General features: G+C 38.3%; 1 protein-coding gene across 3 annotated transcripts in view; it reads left to right on the plus strand.

Moving 5' to 3' along the window:
- Positions 1-24,188, plus strand: part of rad50 (RAD50 homolog, double strand break repair protein) — a 28,427-nt gene extending 4,239 nt beyond the window's left edge. For all 3 annotated transcript variants that reach the window (XM_040151176.1, XM_040151178.1, XM_040151177.1), the window contains exons 7-28: positions 571-699; positions 1,832-1,997; positions 2,228-2,286; positions 2,548-2,682; positions 3,092-3,298; positions 3,437-3,619; positions 3,933-4,090; positions 4,202-4,377; positions 5,105-5,342; positions 7,965-8,154; positions 8,590-8,716; positions 10,341-10,534; positions 10,778-10,888; positions 11,289-11,381; positions 11,469-11,582; positions 12,595-12,722; positions 13,290-13,391; positions 13,712-13,834; positions 21,741-21,826; positions 21,958-22,100; positions 22,229-22,362; positions 23,045-24,188. In XM_040151176.1, the coding sequence (XP_040007110.1) occupies positions 571-699; positions 1,832-1,997; positions 2,228-2,286; positions 2,548-2,682; positions 3,092-3,298; positions 3,437-3,619; positions 3,933-4,090; positions 4,202-4,377; positions 5,105-5,342; positions 7,965-8,154; positions 8,590-8,716; positions 10,341-10,534; positions 10,778-10,888; positions 11,289-11,381; positions 11,469-11,582; positions 12,595-12,722; positions 13,290-13,391; positions 13,712-13,834; positions 21,741-21,826; positions 21,958-22,100; positions 22,229-22,362; positions 23,045-23,231 (3,183 nt within the window). In that variant the 3' untranslated portion in view covers positions 23,232-24,188. The remainder of the gene's footprint in view (positions 1-570; positions 700-1,831; positions 1,998-2,227; positions 2,287-2,547; positions 2,683-3,091; positions 3,299-3,436; positions 3,620-3,932; positions 4,091-4,201; positions 4,378-5,104; positions 5,343-7,964; positions 8,155-8,589; positions 8,717-10,340; positions 10,535-10,777; positions 10,889-11,288; positions 11,382-11,468; positions 11,583-12,594; positions 12,723-13,289; positions 13,392-13,711; positions 13,835-21,740; positions 21,827-21,957; positions 22,101-22,228; positions 22,363-23,044) is intronic.
- The last annotated feature ends 2,076 nt before the right edge of the window (positions 24,189-26,264 follow it).

Below are 26,264 nucleotides of genomic sequence, written 5' to 3' on the forward strand. Positions count from 1 at the left end.
TGAAAGTAGCTCTTTATGACTCTGGCTGTATGTTTATGGTTGTTTTCATGCTGTAGAATGAATTTGGGACTAATCAGATGCCTCCCTGACGGTACTGCATGATGGATAAGAATCTAACCTCTTCACAGTATTGTGTATGTTGGAAGACAAAGCCAACAGACCATGGTATATTTGAAAGATTTTTCACACAGTTGTAACATAGCAGCCACACAAAATTTAATGTTTTTCATTTTACATCTCTAATATATTTTATTTGACTGAACAATCTTTTTTCGATATTTGACTAAGAAAAATTGTAATCAGCAAGGTATTTGTCCATCAACTAAGTGATTAATTAAGTACGAGTTTCAGCACTAGGTATTTGTACCCCCCCTCCATTACGTTGGAATCACTGTGCATCTTAATGGGCATGAGATGAAGGCATGTGCTCAGCTGAGAGCCCAGCAGCTGAAATTGCATGAATAAAACTAAACATTCAGCCCTGGAGACTGAGCCACAGGTGTGGGAATGTCTGAAGTATAACAGTAAATTCCCCTTATATTATTATTTAAATGTCATAATCCATTTCAGAATCAACTGATGAATATTGACACAAAACTTGGGAAAGTGATGAAGCTGGACAGCGACATCAAGGCTTTAGAGAGCAGGAAGAAACAAATGGAGGAGGACAACAGGGAGCTGGAGGAAACAATGGAACAGGTAACAAAATCATATGTAATATATACACATCTAAACGAACATCTTTTTTTCTTAACTTGTATGATGGAAAAATTGAAAAACATTCATTTGATGGAGAGATTGAATAGGTAATGAAATCAGAAATAAGTTATTAAAGATGGGAGAAAACACTGGTTCCAGCCCCAGAATCACTGCTCACCCTTCACAGATACCGATGATTCTGGAGGCAACACACTGGCTAAAATGCTTTGGGAAACCTGACAACACGCTTTAAAGATAATTAAGAAGGGATTAAAAAAAGTATGAGATTGAAAATGAAATGCCTGAATAAAGATGAGGTTAAAAAGAGGAAAACACTGCAAGTCGCCCCATTTGTCTCTGTCTGAGGTTTTATTTAGCTAAACACCTGCTAAACAATACTACAGACTCCACTCTGTATACAATGTCAATGCCCTAAATGGGAAACTAATAGAAAGACTGCAGATGTTGAAGGAGGTTGTTGTAATTCTGTAATGACCAGCCAGTTCATCATTGGCCTTTATTAACATGAATGTCTTTTACGACTGTTAGATTTTGGATGTCTCTGCCTTGCAGCTCTGTTTGGTGCTTCTCAGTTGTGATTATGTCTCTTTCAGCGACCCTTTTGTGTATGAGTTGGAAATTATTTTCTGTGAGTCACAAGAGGTTAATTGTCAGTGAGATAATTTAAAGGTGCTCGTTTTGCGTTTGTCAAAATTATGACCTTTTCGGCATACTGTATAGTTTACTGTTGCAAAGTAATTGCATTCATTTGTTTTTCCTGGGAATGGAACGTGAAAGTATAAATTAGATAAGTGGAGCTGGTGTGAAGTTCTTTATGACTTGCCCCAATGTGATTTGTAAAACAATGACACAAATTTCCTGTTTGTTTGATGTAGATGCACTGATGCCTCAAAAGTAATTTATTAATGATATAATGCTCTTCGTGTAGGCATGCATGTTTACACTTGACGTAGGCGGATGAATTGTGTTGATGTTTTTATCCAGATCATTTTGAAAGATCTATTGTTGCATATATTTTAATAACGCAAGGCTCCCAGTGGAGTCAAACCTCTGATCCCGACAGTGTGCTAAGCTAGAGCCACTCTAAGCCAGTGTACTGTGTATGTGGCAGGTGTTTCAGGGTTCGGATGAGCAGCTGCAGGAAATTTATCAGAACCACCAAAGGACGGTGAGGGAGAAGGAGCGGAGGCTGACAGACGGCCAGAAGGAGCTGGAGAGAGCTGGCCGGGAGTGTCAGAGACTGAACAGAGTCAAGGCTGATCTCCTGGTAGAACGAGGTACACACACATGCACACATTTACCAGTTTATGTGCTAGGGTCAACTTTTTGATCAACTTTTTTCTCCAAAAAATATTTTGCCTGAGTTTTGAGGCACACCTTACGTACACATTTATATTTTAATAAATAATGTTAGTGATAGACAGATGGAAGGAGGGACAGATTTGTCAACAAAGATTTATTTCCTGAAGACTAAATTAGCTGCTGAAATCCCCCTCTCCTTTCCCAGGTCGTCTTCAGACAGAGGCTGACCACCACACGCAAAACATCAAGAACCGTGACACTCAGGTGAGAGAAAAAAATAAAACCTTTCAGTTCTCTAATCATGTAAAGAAATTATACTACAGATTAAATGTTGCTCTATATACACAGAATCAAAAACTTTGAGTTGTTAATAGTGTGTTTAAAATTACTTCATAATGGAGTATTGTTATTTCAATTCAATGCATGGACTGTACCTACAGATAAAAAAAAACAAAACTGTTAACCATTAATTATATGTAATTTTAAAACATTTTTCATATAAGTACTCGCCTATCTCTTTCTCAGGTTCGCTCTTTGTCATTGTATCTTGAAATGGAGGGCTACGACCGACCGCCTTTCACCACTCTTCAGCTTGAGAGCTTTAATCGTCACATTAGTCAGAGACTGGAGCAGGAAAAAGAGACAGTCAGCCAGGTTTTGGTAAGAAATTCTCTGTTTGATGTTAAAGCAAGAAAAACGTCGTACCACTTCTCATTCTCATGCTGTTTATAATATTTCATACCACAGACATGATATGGCCTTTATCAGCATCAGGGCAGTTTCAGTTAATTGTCTTCAAGATGAGTTGGAATCAAACTCATATTATTATAATCTTGTAATTTAATTTATAATGATTATGCATAAGATAACAATAAAATTACGATAGGTGATTATCTATTACTATATTATCTAATTATTTTTGCAGCCCTGGTATTTAATGCTTCTAAACAGCTGTTATTTTACATTTTTAATACTATCTGCATGAAAGATTTTCAATAACTGCCAGTCAGATCATGAATAAATGTTGATTGATTGCTTGATTTCTCCTCTTGCCCTTCTGTCCACTCAGATGGACCTGCAGGAAAAAGAGCAGCAGAAGCAGCAGTCCATTGATGAAATGAGGGATAAGAAGACTGGCCTGGAGAGAACTGTGGAGCTGAAGAGAGACCTGCAGGGAAAGAAGCAGCAAGAACTGAGGAACGTCAGAGCAGAGCTGCAGAGGCTGGAGGGTTCGTCTACTCGACTTCAAGAGCTTGAAAATGAACTGGCTAAAGCGGTGAGTATACAAACAATGGATACGACAAGGTTTCCTTTTTTTTCTTTAAGTCACTCCTTCCCCATCTCTTTTGAGCTGGATAAGTCTGTAAAATAATGTATTAATGAGGAGCTAATTTGTGTGCGTTTTCCTCTTCAGGACCGCGAGCTGCAGAGCGTAGTGCAGAGCTCCAGTGTGGAGGAGCTGAAGGTCGAGGTTGTGGATCTCCAGAGAGAAAAGGCCGAACTCGACCGCGCACAGAGACAGCTCGACCAAGAGATGGAGATACTCAACACACACACCACCACACGCACACAAGTGGAGATGCTGAAAAAAGACAAGGTAATGTGTTACAGCTGGTGTTGAATATTCACCCCCTGCCTGTTGTCAGACAGGAGCTGGAGACACTGTGACAATGTTACAAAACATCACAAACACAACGCATTCTACTATACTTTTTCCCCTCTCTGACTCTTGTGTCTTCCTTCCTTAAGTAAAAGTGTCACCCCTGGTGGTAATTTAACCTTGTTTGCTCCTCTTCTCTCTCTGCTTTTCTCTTCACCTCTTTCATCTTTCTCCTTCCTCCTTTTCGGCTCTTGTCATCTTTCCTTCATCTGTCGGCTCTCCTCTCATCTTTGCTCTCTCGTTCTTCCAGACAGAGAAGGAGGACCAGGTACGTAAGATCAAGTCTCGTCACAGCGAGGATCTGTTGTCTTTACTGGGCCACTTTCCCAACAAGAGAGAGCTGGAAGACTGGATCTATGCCAAGTGTAAGGAAATCAGCAGCACCAGGGACAGGCTTGCCAAACTCAAGTTAGTAAGATTTACCTGCAATAAAGCAGCCGCATAATGAAAGAAAATGATTCAAAAAGGATCTCTCTGTGCCAGTGACTAGTATGATGCTGTGATTTCCATTTTTCTCAGTAAGGACCTGGCATCAAGTGAGCAGAATAAAAGCCATATTGCTGCTGAGCTGCGTAAGAAGGAGCAGCAGTTAGCCAGCGATGAAGAGAAGTTCTTCAATGTGTGTGGCAGTCAGGATCTGGAGCAGGACCTGGGCAAATTGCATGAAGATCTGGAGAAGATATCCAAACAAAGAGGTAAATGCCTCAGAATAAATAATAAATAATAATGGTGGCCTAAAATTTTAGCGTGCTGACCATGAACCCTGATGTTTCCTGTCTCTGTCTTTCTTCATTCTGTCTTGTATCTTCTATCAGCTCTCTAATAAAGGCATAAAAAGCCCAAAAAATTAGAAGGTTGAGAGATTGCATTTGAGAGACACCAATAGCATTCTAGACGTGGAGAAAATGATGACCAAAAAAAAAGACAAACTAGATAAGTAAGGCCAAGCACCAACTAAAAGATGCGACCAGTCCCAGACGAATCCAGAAACTGCACATTGTTTCTGCACTGCAGTGAATGGATTGTTAAATTGCCCCTATTGTGCCCTTTATCTCATCATGGATAAATATAATGGACAAAACTTTTAGTGAATCAGAGACTAAACTTTGTATTTAAGGTACAAAACCTCCACAAGTCAGTGGCTCTGTCTGAGATCACTTCCTAATTGTTACCCAGTGCACTTTAATTACCCTTCGCTACTTTATGTCAGTGTCCAAATTTGTCTGGTACTGTAGTGAGCACGCACACTACAGTACCAAACTCCCATTTTTACCTTTTAATGGCCCTCTATTGTATCTTCCGTCAGTATTTGTTGAGTCAATCTCTATGTTTGGTTTAAAACAACAAAAGAGCTGATTTCTGTAATGTACAAATGAATATATGGTATATTTGTTTTCTCTTCCTCCACCTGTCTTTGTGTAGCCATGCTAGCCGGAGCCACAGCAGTGTACACCCAGTTTATCAGCCAGCTGACAGAGGAGAGAGAGCCCTGCTGCCCTGTGTGTCAGCGGACGTTCCCCTCAGAGTCTGATCTGCAGGAAGTTATCAGCGACATGCAGTCCAAACTACGCCTGGTGCCAGACAAGCTGAAAAACACTGAGCAGGACCTGAAGAGGAAGGAGAGGAAGAGAGATGATATGATGGCTCTCAGACCTGTCAGGTACAACGTAACAATTGTACAATGGCAATCTGATGAATGTTCGTTGTTATTTGAACAATTATCATTTCCTCTATCAAGGCAGAATTTTCATCTCATCTTCGAATGTAACCATTTGGTCATAATGATTTCATTATTGATTAATCGGCCAAATGTAAGAAAATTGTGAAAAATGTCCAAAAAAAAAGAGAAAATTTTCCTATGGCCCAGTGTGACTTATTCAAATTGATTTTTTTTTTTTTTCTCCACTACAAAATCTGAAGTTATTCAATTTACAGTGACATAAAACTGAGAAAAAACAAAAACAAATCCTAAGATCTTGAGCAAGTGCAACCAGAGAAAGTGCGAGATTTTTGTGTGATTTGTCAAGCTGAAATAAATTTAAGTTGTAGTTTTTAAATGTACAAGTAAAGGGCATTAAGTCCTCAGACCGAACAAAGATAATCACATATCGGGTTGTGGTTTACTACAAGAGAGCAGTGGCAGACATGTCAGGTGCATTAAGGATTGAGTACCTTCTGTTGTATCGTAGGCAAATTTTAAATCAGCTTGAGCATCATCTATAAGTGGATATGCTTCCTCATTTGGAAGTCTCTTTACACTAGGGTCCACGAATTACACACAAATAAGAAAATTTGCAATAGTAAACTCAAATTGCCAAAAAATCACCCTGTGACTGGATGAGTCAGACTGTAGACTTGCTTGTCACACTAAAAATAGATATTCAGCTTTCATCTGTTGTGTTCATTCAAGCAGTACGGCATGTAAAGAAAGGAGGATGAGTCCTCAGCAGCCCACTGGGGCTGTGTACTGCAAGATTGTTATACTGAATTTGATTCATGAAAATAAATAATTAACCATGAAAAAAACACAAAAACAAAATAAGTCTGCTGCTGCCGTTTGTACGATTGAGAATTTCTTTCCATAGTTTTGTTTCCTAACATCTTTTCTGAGAAATAGAGTATCTGTTATATGTTTATACCGTTCACACTTCTGGGAGCCTGTAAAATTAACTGTGTGCTTTACTCAGAAAGAACTGAAAGTATGGACAATTCGGTCAATTTTTCTTCTCACCAATTTAATATGAAGAATTCAAAGGTACCTTCAGATTGCTCCAGATTAATTGGTGTGGGTTTTTTAGATTAACCCCTTGACAGACACCCCAGGTTTCGTGCGAAAGCCTAAAAATAATATAGCCAACATACGCAGGTTGCTGTTCTTGTTCTCCTTTGAAAGGTTACTCTATAAATTTTGCAATCAAAAAGTCAGAATGTGAGTAAGAGATACTAAACCAAAGTTACAGAGGCACAAACATGGCAGAAATGTTCGTTTTATGCCTTAATTATTTTTTGGCATAAAAAGGGAATTTAAGGCCTGTAGTAGCACCTTTTTGTTAGGAAAACACCTTGGAGCTGGAACCACAAGTCTGAAACAATTCTGTGTCAACAGCTGTTGCAGTAATATGAGGAACCTAAAATACCTTGACCAGACAACATACCTTTAAAAGAATACAGAACAGTGTTTATGACATGCACTCCACTAGATGGAGCTAGGTTCTCATATGACTGAGATTTTATCCTTGGTTCATTCAACGGTCTTCATGACCTGAGCAGAACCATGCAGTTGAGAGTGTAATGTCCCAGCAGCCATTCTCTTTTCCGTTTTTTTTTAATGTAACAGTTTTGTATCTAAACTTTCAGCCAGAGGGATGATATTCAGAAAAATATAATCTGTTGAAATCGCAGAGTTGAAGCTCATTCTGAAGAAGCAAACTCGAACAACTTGAAAACAAAAGAAACACTATTTAGTTGACAGACCTTCTCAAAAATGCCAGCCATCAAATCAGATTTTTGGGATATGCCCTGCTCAAGTAAACAACAACCTTGGTATCACCTAGTGGTGCAGGGGTATGTTAAGCTCAAGCAAACAAATTATTTCATATTCGACATGACACAAAGCAAAAAGCCATAAAAACCAATCAGAAAACAAAATATAGGCGGGAATTTCAGTATTCAGGAATACTCCAACCTAACCACGGTGAAATCTCATCTAAAATCTGTGGAATGATTGTATCTTGATTTGTACTTCTGCGTTAACAAGTTAGGCTGTAGCTATTGTAGTTACGCATACTGCCTGAGAAGGTGTGCTGTAGGTTATACTGTAGTTGACGTGTGCCTCCTCAAACAAGTCACTACACATCAGGGCTAAAGAGGTATCAAGAACTGTGATCGGTCAGCATGGGGACGTCTCTGATATCAACAGGTGAGATCTGATGCTGAACTATAAATCAAAACCTAAGGCGTAGGCATCTATGGCAGGACTACAGTTACCCCTCATGTTTCAAGTATAATTCCAGGACACCCTCCTGTAGTTTGAGTGAACTCGAAGTTTGTGAAGTGTTTCAGGCAAAGCTTCAGGGCAAAAAAATCATAGATAATTTCAAAAGGGTCTGTTATAATTCAGGGTGAAATTCAGTACGATTTGGTGGAAAACCAAATGGTGGACAACCATTCATTCATCCACGGGAGTCTTCAGAGGAAAAGGTTTCCTGAATAACAACCAGGAGTCAAAGATCCCGTTACTTTCCACTCAAAGTATATTTCTTGTCTCTTTCCTGTCTCCCAGGAAGTCCATTGTACAGTTTCAGGAAAAGGAGTTGCCTGACTTAAGAAACCGTCTGCAGACTGTGAACAGAGAAATCGAGAGGCTGAAGGGAGACGTGGAGGAGCAGGAGACTTTGCTCGGTACCCTGATGTCAGAGGAGGAAACAGCCAAGGCCTGCCTTCAGGACATATCTCTCATGGACAGATACCTGGTACCATCCTCCTGTGTGTCTCAGTTCTTTTGACCACCTCTGTCCAACCTGTACACTCTGATCCTCAGTAGACACAACCAGTTCCTGCCTCTGTTCTTAATTTCTTTATCTTTTACTCTCTTTTCCATTTTTGTCTCCTTTACACCCTTTCTATCTCCCACCCCTTTTCCCATAGATAGAAAGTCTAATCCCTTGGTTCCCTCTCTAGATTGTTTCTCATTTTCTCTATTTTCCCGATATCTAAATTGGAGTAACAGCGGCATCAAAAAAGAAAAGTGATTCAATTGGCATTTGAGACGTGACACTGACAAATCTTGGTGATTTAGAAACATCACCCTAAGACACTGCAAAGTCCTGGAAATTGAGGTACACCCCTGTCTTATACATGCTTCCGGCCTGTCTTTCTTCACCTTACTGTAATTTTTTTCCTTCCAGATGGACCTTAAAGAGGTGGAGAGGAAAATAGCTCAACAGGCAGCCAAACTCCAGGGAATAGACCTGACCAGAACCGTCCAGCAAGTCAGTCAGGAGAAACAAGAAACTCAGCACAAGCTAGACACCAGTAAGATGACATTACACAGGCACACCCATTTAAAGGGAAATTCTGTTTCGTTGTTTTTTTTTTTTCCTACAGTCTTCATCTTATTTGTAGCTTTGTCATCACTGATGCTTTGATTGTCTTTACTGGAATTGATGAGATATGGGGCCCATATGTATGACACATCTTAGAAATATAGCACATGGGGTAACCACGCAAACAATTTCTAAGTCCACTTAAACTTAATTATCAAAAACCCTTGCATTTGAAGTAAGAATTATAATTATAATCATCTCATTTAATTTAAATCTCAAAGTCTAAGAGACTTTTACACCAAACAATTTGTATTAAAATTTCAACTCCGACCTTCTGAAATATAGCTTCATGAAACACGAACGCAAACCTCTCCGCTTCTCCGTTCACCTTGGCCTTTTCTGATTGGTTAGAAGGGCGAGGCTCACTCAGAAACTTCAGAGGGGAACATCACTGCACTGCTGCCAGACTGTTCAATGAGTCTGGGTCACAGAAGCCTTTGACAGCACCTCTCCATATGTATTGGAGCATATTTCAACAAATAATATTAGGAGAAAAGTTACATACTGTCACTTTAAACATAAGTTGTAAAATAAATAGATAAATAAATAAAAAAGAATCTTCTAGATTCACACGGACATACACAAACATAAAAAAAGACAAACATATGAACTGTGACACATTCATAGGAAAATACCAGGACGAGAACCTAACCTAACTATTGTAAATCAAAAGTAATCTTTGTGATAAACTCTTAATTGTCCAGCAATCTTACTTGCGGGACAAAATATGACTTTGATATCAGGGGAAATAATTTAAAACATACATTTCAGGTGAAATGCAGGTTTTACAAAGACTAACAGTAATTATATAAAAAAGAAAAGATTACCTTTTAAAATCACACATTATAAAAGCGTATGCTGACATATTTAACAAAAGATCAAAGGTCCACTTATTAGCACCCGAAGCTGTCAGTGGTCTTTCATAGTTTTCAATGTTTTCATTCAGCGAATGGAGCTGGCTCAGGTGTCATGTGACCTACGTCTGGAGCTTGGTTCACTAATCTGACTTTTTTTCTCATAGACAGAGCAGATTAAGTGACATCCTTGTTTGTCGCCTCGACTCCAAAGTTTTACAAGTTAAGTCTTGCTTAAAAAAAGGTGGCTCAATATGTCAACAATCTAGACCTACTCTATGCATAGAGACAAAACATACTGACCATTTTGTAGACCATAGGTTCAGAAATTGATGAATTTGTTTTTTTTAATCTTCCAAGCCACCACCACTGTTTTTTGGTCATGTTGATACAGTAAAGATCTAAATTTGCAGACACTTGAAGCTTGCTTAAAATAGGTTACAGTCCCTGTATTTGCATTATTATCTTTACATGGAGTGACAACATAATTAAGAGCAGAGACTGTTTGTACATTCATTAATGAAGCATCTTCCCATATGCAGATTCCTATGTTGTGCTTTGGAAAAAACTTACACTAAAGAGGACTTGTTGGTCTCCAGCTGTTAATGCACAGCTGCACATTGTTGACTTCACATCCGGAGCATTGCAGCATTTTTTTTTTTTTTTTTCCTCTGTCTTCACCTGTTTGTGTCCTTGCAGCCTCCAGCAAGATGGAGCTGAAACGCAAGCTGATCCAGGACCAGCAGGACCAGATTCAGATGCTGAAAAGTGCTGTGAATGAGACGCGAGCAGAGAAGCTCCAGCTGAGCAGTGATATGCAGAAACAGCAGCAGCTGGAGGAGCAGTGTGTTGAGTTCACCACCGAGATACAGTCCTTAACCCGGGACATCAGGGTACTTTTCTTTGTTGTTTGCTTAAGCAAGTTGATGTACACCTATAAAGGCACTTGTGAATTTCTGTATTTCACACAAATATGTACAGGACTTTTACCATGTGGTTCAAAATAATGCTTTGATGTTTACTTTTGATGATTTCTTTTTTCTAGGTATACAGTAAGAAGGTGCACAGTAAGAAAAGGTCTGTCCCTATAAGCATGCCATGCTTTCCCCTTTTCCCCTCACTTTGTGTCCAAACAGGAAGCAAAGGAGCAGTTGTCCCCTTTGTCTGCTGCTCTGGAGAAGCTGCAGCAGGAGAAGAAGGAGCTGGTGGAGCGCAAGAGGCAAAGGCAGGAAGAAGGGCAGGAGAAGGTGGACATACTCTCACTTTAATCTCTCTTATACTGTACTTTTTCTCTGTACCGGAAACTGCAGAAATTCAGCAACAAATGGTTGGTTCACTGTTCACTCACTGGACAAAGTAGATTATATTCTCCTCTCCTTGTTATCTCTTTCCTTTTTTGCTGTTACTCTTTTTTGCGTGAACTGGAACAGGTAACGGCCTTTCCTATGCTGCCTTTTCTTTTCTGTTGGATATATTTAATAGTGAAACAATCTTCAAAAATAATTCCGCACTATTTTAAAAAGCTTATGAAGTTATAAGAAATGTCTACTGTTTTGGTTCCATAATTTTAGTGAAAGCAGTTTTAAACTTGTTCTGCTACATATGATTCTTATTCTGGTCACTTTTCTAACACTTTGTCACTGATAGATCAATGCCATTAAAGAGAAAGTGAAGGCGATCACCACCTTGGAAGGAGACATCACCAAATACGTTGATGAGGGCAAAGACGAATACAAAGAGGTAACATGTTTGCCGCTGTTGCACTTGATACATCCTTTTTTCTGATTCCTCCATGTGTCATTTTGTCACTGTCTGTTTTTGTTGCAGCAAAAAGACTCTGAGCTTCAAGAAACCAACACTCAGCTACATGAGGCTGAGAAGCAAAAAGAGAGGATCAGCAAGGAGATGGGAAACATCCGTCAGGACATAGACACTCAAAAGGTACAGCATCCCGAGTTGTTATTGTCCTCTTTCTTGTCTTTCTCTCTCTTTTCTTTTACTTTCTAAAGCAAGTTGGTATCACCTATCACCTCACACACATCTGGTGAGTGTCCTAGCTTGATATTATATTCCAGCAAGGGTAGGCTCTCACTTGTGTTTTTCCCCCTGCTTAAATTGGGGACATTTGCGGCAGCCAGGATCACTAGCAGGGCTTAATAGCTGTGAAGCTAACGTTATGATGTACTTGTGTTTGCTGTTGCTAACCTGGTGTGGCTAGTGCATAGCGGGAACCGACTGGGAGCATGTCGTTTACCGGGCACGTTATACAGCGGGATTATTGCTACTCTGTAATGCATTAGCCAGGTGAAGCTAATGTTAGTTTGGAGTATTGCCCCCGTAAAGTGTTGCTACTCAGTTTGGCTAGCTGCTGAAATTATTGTTACCTCCACAATTAGTAACTCAGACTACTGTTTGGTGACAGGCTAGTATGAGTGGTAACTCTCAAAAAAACTGAGCAGACTGTGAACAAAGTGCTTGTTAATTGAGTCTTCACTCATGTCGATGGACGCCTTAGCTAGGTCCTGGGAAGACCGTTGGCTCGAGAGAGAGAAAGTTGGAACTATTGCTCGAAGAAAGAAAAGATTTTTGACTGACTGGCAATGGAGTGTCAAGCCCTTTTTATATAGTGGTAGGGTCTCCACCCTCTCTGACACTGACATGCTTGGTTCCAGGCAATCCTGGCCAGAAGAATGCAATAGGATCTCCTGCTGTCGCGTTCCCAACGTGGACAGGAAACAAATGATATGAAAGAGAACAACTATTGTCAGACTGATGTTTGGCTTGTGGCCTTCATCAGTGTTGATCATGAACACCTACCCAACACCTCCACTGTTATTACTTTGTAGCCCATGTATTCCTCAGCCATCATGGTGGGATGTGACCAAATTGAACTTTGCTGCAAAATACTTTTGTTAGTAGTTAATACATTTTCTAACATTTTCATATTTCTTAGGTCCAGGAGCGCTGGTTGCAGGACAACCTGACATTGAGGAAGCGCATGGAGGAGTTGAAGGAGGTCATGGCTAAATGCGAGGCTCTCATGAAAGACATGGGCAGCATGCAAGTTTTTGAGCTACACCAGTAAGGGCACCACACCATTATCAATCTTCTGTTAGATTAATGAATTTGATTGAATGATAAAATGAAATCGAGCTGCACAGACGCTACTGTTCACGACAACCTCAATCTCCTTTACCTCAGCATTGTTACTCTTGAATGTGTAAAATTTACTGTTGGCTTTACATCTTAGGAGACACTTCAGTGAAATCATGGTCAGGCTGGTGGTAATATTAGACGTTCGTCACTATAGCTTCTTTCAAACAGAGATCCCACTAAATTCCTATTAATAAGACCCTTCATTACCCATCCTTTGTTTGTTTACACAGAACTAAACAAAGATGGCAAAATGTGTGTGATTTTTAGATAGCATGCCGGCGTTCCAAAATCAGAGGTTGACTGTAACACAACAGCGTTGGCGTCTGAGCCGCCATGCCAGCTCTCCCTATTACACAGACATCAGCTACCTCCACAGCTCGTACCTTTTATACAGAATGGCGAGGCTGAATTAAGGTGCAACATCACTGCCTTGAACAGGCTGTATTAAAAGGAGCTAATCTTTCCACCTCATCATCCTCTGTGGTTGTCCAGAGAACGACGTGAAGCAGAACGCAGGTTGGAAGACTTGAAGAAGAAACGCAGTATTGCACTGGGTCGTCAGAAAGGCTTTGAGGAGGAGATACTGCATTACAGGTGAGACATGTAGATACAGTATGCTGTTTGCTTTTGCACAATACAGAGCTGAACCAAATTCAGCTGAAATGTTCATTATTATATCAGTCTAGTATCTAAGGCTGACCTACTGTATGTCATTGCGCCTATAGTGTTGAGAAAATAAATTATTTCCCCAGCAAGTTAACATTTTTATCACTTAATGATGGAGCAACAGAAGCTCGGGTAATTGTTTCACTGCTCTGTTTAGCCCTATGGCTACTTTAGTATTCATCTTTTTCTTTTTTCTTTTTCTTTTTTTTTCATGGATTGAACTTGCTCTTTGAATTGATTACTTGCAGAAAAGAGCTGCGAGAAGATCAGTATGACAAAGCTGATGAGCGCTACAAAAACAAGATGATCATAATGAGGACCACAGAGCTGGTCATTAAAGACCTGGATCTCTACTACAAAGCTCTTGATCAGTAAGTGTAGCCCTAAAATGTACATTCACTCACTCACTCTCACACGCACACGTGCACACGCATGCGCACGCACACGCACACAGTAATTGTAGGTATTAACGAAAAAATAATTTTCAATCCAATTCAAGTATAACACATCAAGGATTATAATGAAGCACAGGTATTCATTTTAGTAGGTATTTTTGTCTTTGTTTTTGAACTATCACCAACCTTTGTTGTCTGAACTAAGAAAAACACAAATCAGTTACTGAGAATGTAATTGGGAAGACATCTACTCATCCTGGGAAAATGCATATAGTGATACACAGTGAAACAGATCTAAATGAGTGTTTTCAGGATAAAACCATTAAGACGTGACATATGCTATACATGAGCATTTTTGCAGAAACAGAAAATACTACAGTATATTATTTTTTAAATTTTTATTATTATTTTTTCCTGGAACCATTATGTAAAAAAACAGCAGGTAGTATATATTCTATTGTATTAGTATGATATTCAATCATGGCGCTCTTCAGGTGATAGGTTTAGTGTCTGTGGGTGTCATGACAAATTGATAAGTTCTTTGGTACTTTTGGAAGTTTGTGTTGTCAAAATGATGAAAATAATCTTGACATACCAGATAAAATTAGTAAATAAAACTATTTATACAGCACTTCTTGAAACCTGGTTTATATAGTGCTGCTCAGTTACAAATGAAGAGTTAAGACTTACATGCAGCATTTGATTTATTAATGACAGGGGGCTAGTAATAATTATAATGAATTTTCTTTGTACAGTGCTTTTAAAGGCAGTCAGGATGATTAAAAAACGATTAGCAAAAAGAAGTTGCACACAAAAACAGAGCAGCAGAAAGACACTATTAAAAGCAGGTGGGCAAAACGGAACAAATACGGAAAAGGAGAAAAAGATAAAAGATGTACTCTCATACAAAAGCATCGGTGACAGAGCTGAGTGTTAGTTAAAAGCAACTTTAAAATGGTGAGTTTTGAGAGCTGTTTTAAAGTGTGCTTAGTATTTACTAGTAGATAGTCGCGTTCATAAGATACAATTTCAACTTAAGCACATCCTTTGTATATGTATAGTTTTCCGGTTTTGAGACATCCGTACTTTGTCTTCCCTTTTGAAATTAGGTCATCACAACCACTACAAAGTGTTTGGATTTTTAGCTAGAAAGTCAGCTGTGTCATGTTGGGAAAAATGAGTTTGAACTGTTACGACAGTTCTTTTGTTCCTCCTCCACGCAGTGGCTTTGGGTTTACAGTTACTGTAAACATTTGACGATCACTATATTCTCATGAAGGCAGTGTGAGGTAATGTGGCAGTTAGCACTGTCACCTCGCAGCAAGAAGGAAGGTTCTGGGTTTGAACTTCTGGCCAGCTTGGACCTTCCAGCTTATCAAATTAAAGCTTTGAATCTAGACCTCCTGTATTTTGGGCTGTGAAGAAGCTCGTCCTGTCAGTGTGTGAAACTAAATGTTGCCTTAAGCAGCTGAAGTTCAGAGCTGTCAGCATCAGCAGAACTAAACACTAACTTGTCTCATTTACATAGTACATATCCAGACATAGTGAATTGTGATTCACTGGTAGTTTGTCATTATTACCATAACTGGCCAACTTTACAGTTGTTATCAATAAATATACTATATATATCACTTTTGAATGTCATGATTACATTAGATTATTACTAATGTCCATTAAACAAAAATCTGAATCAGACTTTATTCACCAAGTACATGTGTACAAGGAATTTGTTTTGGTCCATGTGGTAGAACAGCAAAATAAAGAAATGTGAGAACAGTGTAATAATAAGATTAGGTATTTAAGATCAAAATAAAAATGTGCAGTAAAAACAAATATATGTCATATGTGATTATACCAATACACAAATAAAAAACCAAATACCTACAACTAATTTTACAGAGGGAGTTCTGTTTAATGCGTTCAATGTAGTGCACTATTCAAATAGTGTGCAAAGATAGCAGCCATGTTGAGGGATTAATGCAATACAGGCAGTGGTTTGAATATATGTATGCATTTGCTCTCTGTATACACAAACACTGGTTTGTGGTCAGGCTGCTGTGGTATAAATACAAATCAATTCATGATTTGTGATGTGCTTAAGGCATCTGGATGGTTACAGATAGAGCTAGTTCATAGGTAGAGTTGGTACAATATGTACTGTAAGAACAGCTGGTTTCAACCATCAACATAACAAGTTTAATCAAACAACAAGTATCATTCTGCTGTTTGTTTAAATTCTTAAGCTAAAACGAGCTCTCAGCCTGCACCTCATAGAGACCCCCTCCAGCAAGCGCACCTTGCTAGTGGAGAATTCCTCTAAAGCACATTCATTCACAGCAGGTGAAGCAAAGCAGTTATGAAGTTTGTTTTAAAGGAACTGCACGTATCAGCGGTAGCTCAGTTTCCTGTGTGTTGGTGAACAGAGTCTATTCATTATGACACACTCATGGATTTTAATGAGCGTCCAAAGCGTGTGGCCATAGTGTAGTGTTGGACTGAACATTTTCTTTACATGTAATGTGTAACCCTCCCAGCAATTTTACATTTATCCAGTATGCTTTTACTGCGTTTTAGAGCAGAATCAATTGGGTGAGATATCGATTAGGCGATTGAAAGTAAAATAAATCTCCAACAATTTTGATAATTGATTAATAGTTTTAGTAATTTTTCAAGCAAAAATGCCAAATATTTGCTGGTTCTAGCTTCTCCAATGTAAGGATTTGCTACTTTGTCATAATTTTAAACTGAACATCTTTGGGTTTTTGGGTATTGGTCAGACAAAACACGGCAGTTTAATTTAGGATTCACATTAGTCTCTAGAAAATTATAATTGCTACTTTTTACGATATACTGACTTTACTAAACAATTATTTGATTGAGAACATAATCATTATTAATAATCATTCGTTGCAGCACTGCTACATATAGTTTATTATTCTATATATTAAAAGTAAAGCCATTTTTCATTATTTGAACATTTTTTATTTTCAAAAGTCACAAACGGTATACTATAAGTAAGTAAGGTTTTAAAACAGAATCGGCAGTAGACATATGACCACATTGTAATGTGGTATCAGGTTTGTATTTGCAGCGTTGATTTTTATTTTATTGTATTTTATTTTTTATATAAATGTGCACATGAACGAAACTATCATAAAGGTTACATAGCATGACAGTGCGCATATCCTAAACTGCTGAATCCTCACAGACAAAGTGAAGTTTGACCAAAATCATTATGTAAAGTCATGGTGGCAAATTGTTTTATTGTCTTTGGATACATGGATAAATATGACAGATGTACTACCTGAAGATGAAAGGCCTATGTGAACCTAAGTAAGGAAATGTGAGCTCACCATATCAGATAACATCTGAGATGAGAAGAGAATCATCAGTTACCCATATGTGTGGGTTAGTCAAAGCATCAAGTCTGCACTTTTATCAAGATTGAAAGTAGACTTAAGCAGCCTTCCAGCAGACCAGGCTTCTAAGTCACAGTTTCTGTCTGACTAGACAGAATATAGTTTCATGGTTATATTTTATTTCAGTAATAGAAAAAATCAATATGAAACTCCCTTTGTTCATTCACTTGTGTTAGAAACACACTGTGTGTGCATAAAAGGTTGAAAACCAGAAGGCAAGGATGTGATTGTCACAATCTTTTAATGTTTCGATTTTATAAAAGTACTTTGAGCCATAACTGATTATGTGAGTGTGTCTGTAGTTTTTTGTTTGCTTATTTGTTTATTTATAGTGGGCAGTGCACATTAATCTCCATTGGCATCTTAAAAAACATGCCGGGGATAGCTCAACAGCTAATTTGTAGCTGTGGTCTCAAGTAGTTAATTTATATGTCAGATAATTGGCAGTAGCATTTCGGCAAGTAAAGTCCAACAGATACTCCAAAACCATCATCATTGTCAAAAATCATATTACAGTAATTTTAGGATACATCCAAGGTTCTGCAGACTCAACAAAACCAAATCTAAGCACATTGTAATGAAATGTACAGCTATCTATGCCGCATACTTTTTACTCTTTACTTTTACTTCAGTAGATTTTTAGAGAGAAGTCATTACTTTTACATTACCATTACATTTGGATACACTTATCACGCAACTTTGATTTATTCATTTATTTATTTATTTAATGCATTCATGCACATTCCGTTAAGAGGCTGATCTGCTGATCCCAGGTCTGCTGGCGTTCTGTTGTCCGACTGCACCCACACCCCCCATGACTCTGTTCGTAGCAGAATAATGGGTGAGGCTATATTGGTAGATTGTAGTATCCACTATTGTAGTATGGCTTTCAAATATCGCTGGCAGCTAATATTAACAGACTACGGCGTAAAGTGCAGCGAGCTCTGGCTGTATACACTGGTCTGAGGTCAGTACATCAGAGAACTGTGCGGACACTGAATTGACAGAGAGCATTAAGTGTCTGTTGTGTTAATGCGAAAAAGTTTGATACTATATACGAACGGTTTTTCATGCTTCAAAACCGCTTCTGTTCCTTCTTTCTCTCATAATATTCGAGCTAACGGTGTGAGTCCCAGCAGCTTTATTAATCAATTTACTAGTCATCGTCCATGAAGAGAAACACAAAGGCAGAGAGCAAATTTTGCTTATCAAAAAAAGACATGACAAGCGTGTGCATATGCACACCTATGGTCTTCCGCAGTAAGAGTGAAAAGAGAAGAGGTGAACACAACTACATTTAATAGATATATTCTTCCAAAAATGTATCCTTGGTCTTACATTCTTATTTGGTTAATAAATCTTTTAACAGACCCCCTATACCTCCTATAGTATGTTAGAAATGTGCAAGCTGCAAATGTGCCTCACACTGGTTTACTGTGCTTTATTCAGCTGAGTGATGTGGATCTCACTCGTTTGACTCTGTGTTATTCTAATGTAGGCCTACTTCCATTAGATTAGAGACTGATTTTATTTCAAAGCATAAGGACCGTAACATGTTGATATTCTTTATATTTCCTTTTTGACGTAATAGACATGCTCCATGCATATCTGATTTCATTTATTTATTTCCAGATTATAATATAATATGATATAATATAGGATACAACAGGATATGATATAATATAGGATACAACAAGCCAAAACTGTTATGTAAAAGGTTTTCCCAGAGTATAATATTAGTGTAATATTCACATGGGAAATTTATGATCATACTTGAGACACACAGACTGGGAATATCGTCCAGATTATCTGATTAGGAGGTGATGATGTAGCATTCCAAGAGTAACTGACCATAAATACAGGAATATGTTCATTTCTTTGCCTTTACCAGAGGAGGACCATCTGTGGTTGAAATGATATTAGTCATATCTCAATACAATTAAAAAAAAAAAGCGAGCATAAGACTTAATAAAATCATTATAATATTTTACTTATAAAGTTTCTTGCCACTAAAGTTGTTTTTTTTTAGTCGACACTTCTGTTCTCTAATTTACATAGGTATTTTGATGACTACTGTTTCTTCTCCTGGTACTTATTTTATTTAGAGTAACAGTTCTTTTACTTGAGTACAGCGTTGGGCTACTCTACCCACCCCTGCTGATGTGGTACCCAGTGGATAAGTAAAGATCTTTAGCCAGGAACGCTGTGTTAAGAATTCTTGTTTTTTGTTTTTTTGTTTTTTTTGTGAAATATCCATTCTTGTAAGTTTGCCACCCTGATATGACCCACCACTTCGCCTACTTGTTTTCATCTAATTTTTTACGGGGGCATAAACTTCCTTTTAAATTTTATCATCCAGCAAAGCATCACTTAGAGAAACACTACAAGAAAAACACCACACGGGTTTGTAATACTGAGAAGAGATTTTACATCTCTCGAAAATTATTACGGTGACACTGATCACATCTTTCATTGTATCTATCTCTGGGTGAACAGTAGAAATAAGCGATTTACATTATAAAAAAATCCATCCCCAATGTGTCCCTGCATTTATTTGGTTGACAGCACCTTGCTGAATGACATTGCATTGGGGTGCGGTGAAAGTTGAGCCAGTTTCAACTTTCTTGCCAGGCGACACTGCATTTTATTGCCAGAGCCCTCTGTATATGACACAGAGCTAAAGTCTGAAGCCTTGGACAGTATGAACTGGATGAATTATTACACAGAGCAGAAAAATGTTTCAGCTTCCTAAGGTACTGGCGAGAAAAACAGTGCGATCTGTGAAGCTCAGTTTGAGGAATAGATTCACAAGTTTGAAGGCTTGTAAGATGCCAAAACACTGCACGTTTGATAAGACTCTGAGCCAGGATTTTAAAACTCTGGAAAGTTATCACACCGGCAACTAAGTAAACAGTAGAATCTGGCGTTACGATAGTCTACCAGCATGTTTGCTCGCATGTATTCGATTGGTTGAATTATGAGTGTTATCGAAAGTTACTCTTTTTAATCTGAAATTCCCATTTTGTTAACTATCCATCCGGCACAGCTCAGCAAAGAAACACTACCCAGGGAGAGACAAGGAGAAAACTCTGTGCTATATAGATTTATATAGACTAACTTTGGAAGATGCCCTCTTGATTTGATTAACTCAGCCTGCTGAAGCCATGTATTAACTTCTTTGGAACTTTGGAATATATTAATATATATATATATATAAGTTGGGAAGGGATCATCTAATAGCCAGTATGAACGGGGGGATTGATTAAAAATGTTACTTAATCCTGATACATTGTTCTTAAAGAAGAAAACATGAAAAGTCCGAGAGAGGATAATACTTTCCATAGGCGTAATCAGCAACATGCTGTATATCAAATCTAAAATCACTCAATTCTTCTGATCACGACTGAGTCATGTTATACTTCTCGGTACCTTGAAGTCTAATACCCTTGCAGTAGGAAGTCGTTAGCCATTACTTCCTTCTGTTGCATAAGCAGTTCTTTACGTCAGCTTAATAGGTCAGATGGGCGGATAAGGACTGCTCTACTCCCTCTATCTTTTCTTCGTCTCTTTATTGTTCATCTATTTATCCACCATATATGGGTTTTGTAAGAAGCGATGTTGGTTATACTGTTATCATTCTGCTGTTTTCAAACCACATTGGAGTTTCTCATCAATTTGCTAGATTATAGACAAAATGCTTCTTGGTATGCAGGAAAGCATCTTCCAGTTACATTGATGTATTGATATGTTATCTTTGTCATGTAACAGTATTAGATGGATTTAGTAAAAAACATAAAATAAAATTGCTGTCGCTTTTATTTTGTAACTGAATGATCAGAAAATGGCTTAATGTTGTAAATCAGTCAGGCCATACTGCATGTGCAGCAGCAAGCTTTAACTTTCATAAAGCGTTTTGATGGTTTTTTCTATTTTTGTCAGTTTGAGTTCAATTACCTGCCATTTTTGCACGTTTCTGCACATCGCAGTGTGGTCCACATACGTTCACTTTTGAACCTACCTAGAGTTTAATCTACCAAATGCTCACATCCAGCACTAGGCAATGTCTCGCTGTTCCCCTTCTCATCTGGGATGCCCAGATACCGGTTACATCTCCACAGTTATGTCCTGTTCTTTCATTGCACATTTTTCAATCTATTGCACTAGGAAGCCTTGAGAGACACATTTTTTTATTCTGTACACCATGACATCTGTTCGAAGCACATGTGCTGATTGTGGACTTTGGGAAAAGTAATGGCAGATATACATAAGCAAGTACAGAGACAGAAAAGGCTTGATAGCCATTTTGGGCCCAGAGTGGTGTGATTTATTAAAATGTTTTATACTACTATGATATTTTATACTGTTTGAGGTACAGTTTATGTTTGTAATAATTCTGAACATAGTATCTAATGCATCATTGCATCCTTGTGTATTTACCTTTATTTTATTTTTGTTTTCCTCAGAACAATCATGAAATTCCACAGTATGAAGATGGATGAGATCAACAAGATTATCAGAGACCTATGGCGCAGCACCTACAGGGGTCAAGGTGCTCACTTTTTAAAAAAACAAACAAACAAATAAACTGTTATTTATATGCACTATTTGTGTGTACATAGTTCTCCTGCCTGACTCCTCCTCCTGTCAGTGTTTCATTAGTCCCTCTTGCCTGCTCCCCAGACATTGAATATGTGGAGATCAGGTCTGATATGGATGAAAACTCGTCTGCTGGAGTGAAGCGAAGGGTTTACAACTACAGAGTAGTTATGGTGAAAGGAGACACAGCTTTGGATATGAGAGGACGCTGCAGTGCTGGTCAAAAGGTGCCAGAAAAGTACTTACCACGTGTTTAATAAAATTACGGTATTTTCCAGTAAATCATCATTTAAGCAAGTGGAGTAAAAATCCAATCTCCCCCCCCCCCCCCAAACGTGTGTGTGTGTGTGTCTAGGTGTTGGCATCCTTGATCATCCGTCTAGCCCTGGCAGAGACCTTCTGTCTGAACTGTGGAATCCTGGCCCTGGATGAGCCCACCACCAACCTGGACAGGGAGAATATTGAGTCATTGGCACACGCCCTCGTAGAGTCAGTACATATGCACACACGCACACACACACACACACACACACACACACACACACCCATGTACCTCGATACCTGTGAGGACCCTAATGACTTGATGCATTACCCCACCCCTACTCTTGACTGACTGACGTATCCACATGCCATAACCCCAAGTCTTACCTGAAACCTTAAAAGTAATTGTAGCCGTAAAACCTAGTCTTAATAATCAGACAGACAGTTGGAGAAGTGAGGCAGGTATATCAAATAGATCTGAAACTCCACAAAGTCCCCACAAGGATACAAGTACAAAAATGCACACAATGACTGTGCAGCATTTTCGCTCTAATTGGCTCTAATCAAACCAGAAGGTGCAAGACAGTGCAAAACTGTTAACCAGAGCTTTCTGCAGAAGACCACTGTCTTCAGTCTGATTATTATAAGAGCAGGTCATGTCATGAGATGTGAACTGAGAATCGGTTACTTGCCACTTAGTTAGCTTAGCTTTCCGGACATGACAAACACTAAACATATACATTCTATATTCACAGTATCATGAGAGTTGGAATTTATGTTTTACCAGTTGCATCACCCTGCAAACACCATCATAAAAACACTGTAAAACACGACTGTAATTTGACCCATTAAAGTGTGAACTATATCAATTTTTTCCGCTCTTTTATCTCCCCTTGCTTGCTCTGCCCAGAATCATTAAGAGTCGCTCTCGTCAGCGTAACTTCCAGCTGTTGATCATCACCCATGATGAGGACTTTGTGGAGCTGCTGGGGCGGTCCAGCTACATTGAACACTTCTACCGCATCCGTAAGAATCAAGACCAGAACTCCGAAATCACAAAGTGCAGCATCACCTCCCTCTCATCCTATCTGCACTGAGAAGATAAATGACTCTTTAAATACTGTGGAAATACACAGTGATCCCTGATCTTCTTGCTTTCGTGTAGGTTGGGAAAAGTCCGTGTTCAGTTCATTTAATTTAAAAACAGTAATACTTTGATATTTCAGCCAGGGTTTTTGAAGCCCAAAGAAGATCCACTTTCATGTCCCTCCTTCCATTAACAGGCTAGAAAGTTAACTGTTCTGCACACATTTAACCTCCCCAAACCAAAGAGACCTGCAAATATCCATAATGCAACATGCAGCATTTTAAACCTGAAACACAGACATATTTATTCATCTCCTCAACGGACATCACGTAAATCACCTAAAGGTCCCATTGTTTTCTCTATTCAGCTGGTAAGAAATTTTACAGAAACTTTTTGGAACCATACTTTGCTGATAATGTTTCCTTTTAATGTCACTGTTCATCAACCTAGACTTAATTATTACATCCTCCACTCCACCAAAGTAGTAGTAAGTGAAGTGCCTACAAAAATCGAATAAATCCAGTACTTTCCAAATGTACCCTGGGATCTGTGTCTAGTGTAAAGGGTTCTTTGGATGATACCACATATCAAAAACATTTATGAAAGTGACGCTAAAAGTTATGATCCTAATTAATAGCATGAACCGCTTCCATGCTATGGTACGACATTGAAATAACCTGAGTGAAACAGAACTATCTAATAACTTGAGTTTGTGTAATTCTATTTACAAATATCAAATTGTAAAAGCATTGTCTTAATTGTTCTTGAAGTATTCGAGAAAATTGCTGTGGATCTCTTTTATGTTGTCATTTTGAGAATTGCACTGCCGCCAACAGTGGCAACATAAGGACCTGTGCTTCTTTAAAATTCAGGACAGTATTGCAGTTTTCAGCTGTGTTTCCATGTTTGCCACTTTGTGAGCTCACAATGTTCTGACATTAAATGTCTTGTGGGGGACATAGGCTGTTCTATATGACTCTCCCTCTTTTCTTTCATTTTTCAGAAAGGTTTTTTTTTTTTTTTTTTTTTTTTTCCTTCCAACAAGTGTGGCATCCAACTCTATAGATCCAATTCAGAGAAACGCAGCTCTGTTTTTGGTAAATTTTGTCATCAACCACCAAATCTTATCTCACGGCATTTGTTTGTGTAGTGTAGGGAAAGCACGTAGCAAAGGCGTGGGCATGGCAAGTATAAATCTTCTGTTGTCAGCCATGACCTCAGAATAAGCTGCAAGCTGACAATTTTGAGCCATCGGTTCAAGGGCATCTTGAAATAGTCTCTTACAGAGGTTAACAGCCAACGAGCTAGTATCATGAAGATGACGATGCTTCTACTGGTATCTGCTGTGGCTCTGCTGGTCAGTCCCGGCGTTGCTAGTCCTACTCCTCACAAGGCTGAATACCTAAAGCATATAATTGAGCTGGCTGAAAAATTCAATACGTCTCACACTGAGGTAAGAGCTTATCTGATAAACTGTCTTCTTACTTATTAACTTGTTACTTTTATCTTGTTAAAACCTTTCATGACAGAAGAAAAGCTACCTGAAGTAAGAAATTAATCTAGTTTTCCTATTATGTGCTGCAGGAGATCTTTGTGGAGAATGTGAAACCTCTGGTTGACGATGGCTGTAAGGTCAGACGAGTGTTACATTTTTGAAGCATTGTTGCTTGTAGTTCAAATTCTGTGATGTTTGGCCAAACTTGTAGTTAGACCGTTGCACTAGTATTTTATTGACTTCGATTTGTGTTAGTCTTGTATCTGTTTTCTATTAGGAACCGAACATGGTAACTTAACACAAATTGCAATGTAAATAGCAATGGCCGTTTTGCATAATTTTACAGTATTTGTGTGCCCGGTTTATTTTTAAAAGCTAATATATTTTTGCTTATGATCCCTACAGGATAGGTTCTTCTGCAAAGTGTACGATATCCTGTTCAAAAACTCAAACCTCACTCATAGGAAGGACGCGGCGGAGCTTGCGAGAAACCTGAGGAAATATAACGGGGCCTTCAAAGTAAGAATTCCCTTAGACATCACATTTGCAACATCAGAAGTCACATCTGTTTTACAAAGGTTTTAAGTACCTCACTTTACATTTAGATTGACAAAGCAAATACGGTGACAGTGTATAGTGACAGTTGAGAAGTACTATAATGAAAAGGTAATGCACTGAGCCAACTTGACTTCTTATCTTTCAGGTAAACTGTACAGAGTTACTAAGGGAGTTGACACCAACAAGTGAAGAAATTCAATTACCTTCGCTGATGTCATTCCTTAAATCTTGTGCCCAGAAGAGAAATTTTAGCGGGGCCAACCAGAGCAACCCCTGAATACCTCCCAGACCTGTGACACAACTTTCAAACAGTGGACCACTTAAGCTTTCAAGTGTTTTTTGTTTTTCTTTTTGTAGGGAGTCTTAATGTGAAAATTAAAATATTTTCATTTTCAAAAAAGTTGACGTTGATAATGACAGAGCAAATCATTAGGGGATATAATTGGAGATGTTAAAGAATTAATTTTGTAGCATTTATTTTTTTTCTTTAATGTGTTGGTTGGTAAAATAAGTTCTTACTAAAATTTCTGTTTTTATTTTTTTTATCTGCATTATGTTAGTAATTATTTTTATTTAGGAGTGACTCTATACAGTACAATTACAATGATTGATTTGTGTTATTTAAAAGCTAATTTATGTTTGCAGTCCCTCAGCACGATGCACAGCCAGCATAGTTCAAGACAACATTGAACTACAACACAATGTAGTAAATAGCCATTTAACAGATTTTTACTTTTATCTGTCTAGTTAGCTGTTTTTTTAAATCAGCACAGCAGTCACTGTAGCAACTTGATGAAGCGTCTGGGCTCAAACTGCTTCCCAAGTAGAAAACAAACATGGAAGTTGTTATGAACTGCATATTTATTTTTTTCATTGTATTTAACATAAGTTAAGGCTGTTTTATATATTTGAATGACATATTTATTGTAATCCTATCATACAGCATTGAAATGACTGTTTACAGAAAAATAAATATAATTGCCCACGAGT

This window comes from Xiphias gladius, chromosome 17, assembly GCF_016859285.1.
Source record: "Xiphias gladius isolate SHS-SW01 ecotype Sanya breed wild chromosome 17, ASM1685928v1, whole genome shotgun sequence".
Lineage (NCBI taxonomy): Eukaryota > Metazoa > Chordata > Actinopteri > Istiophoriformes > Xiphiidae > Xiphias > Xiphias gladius.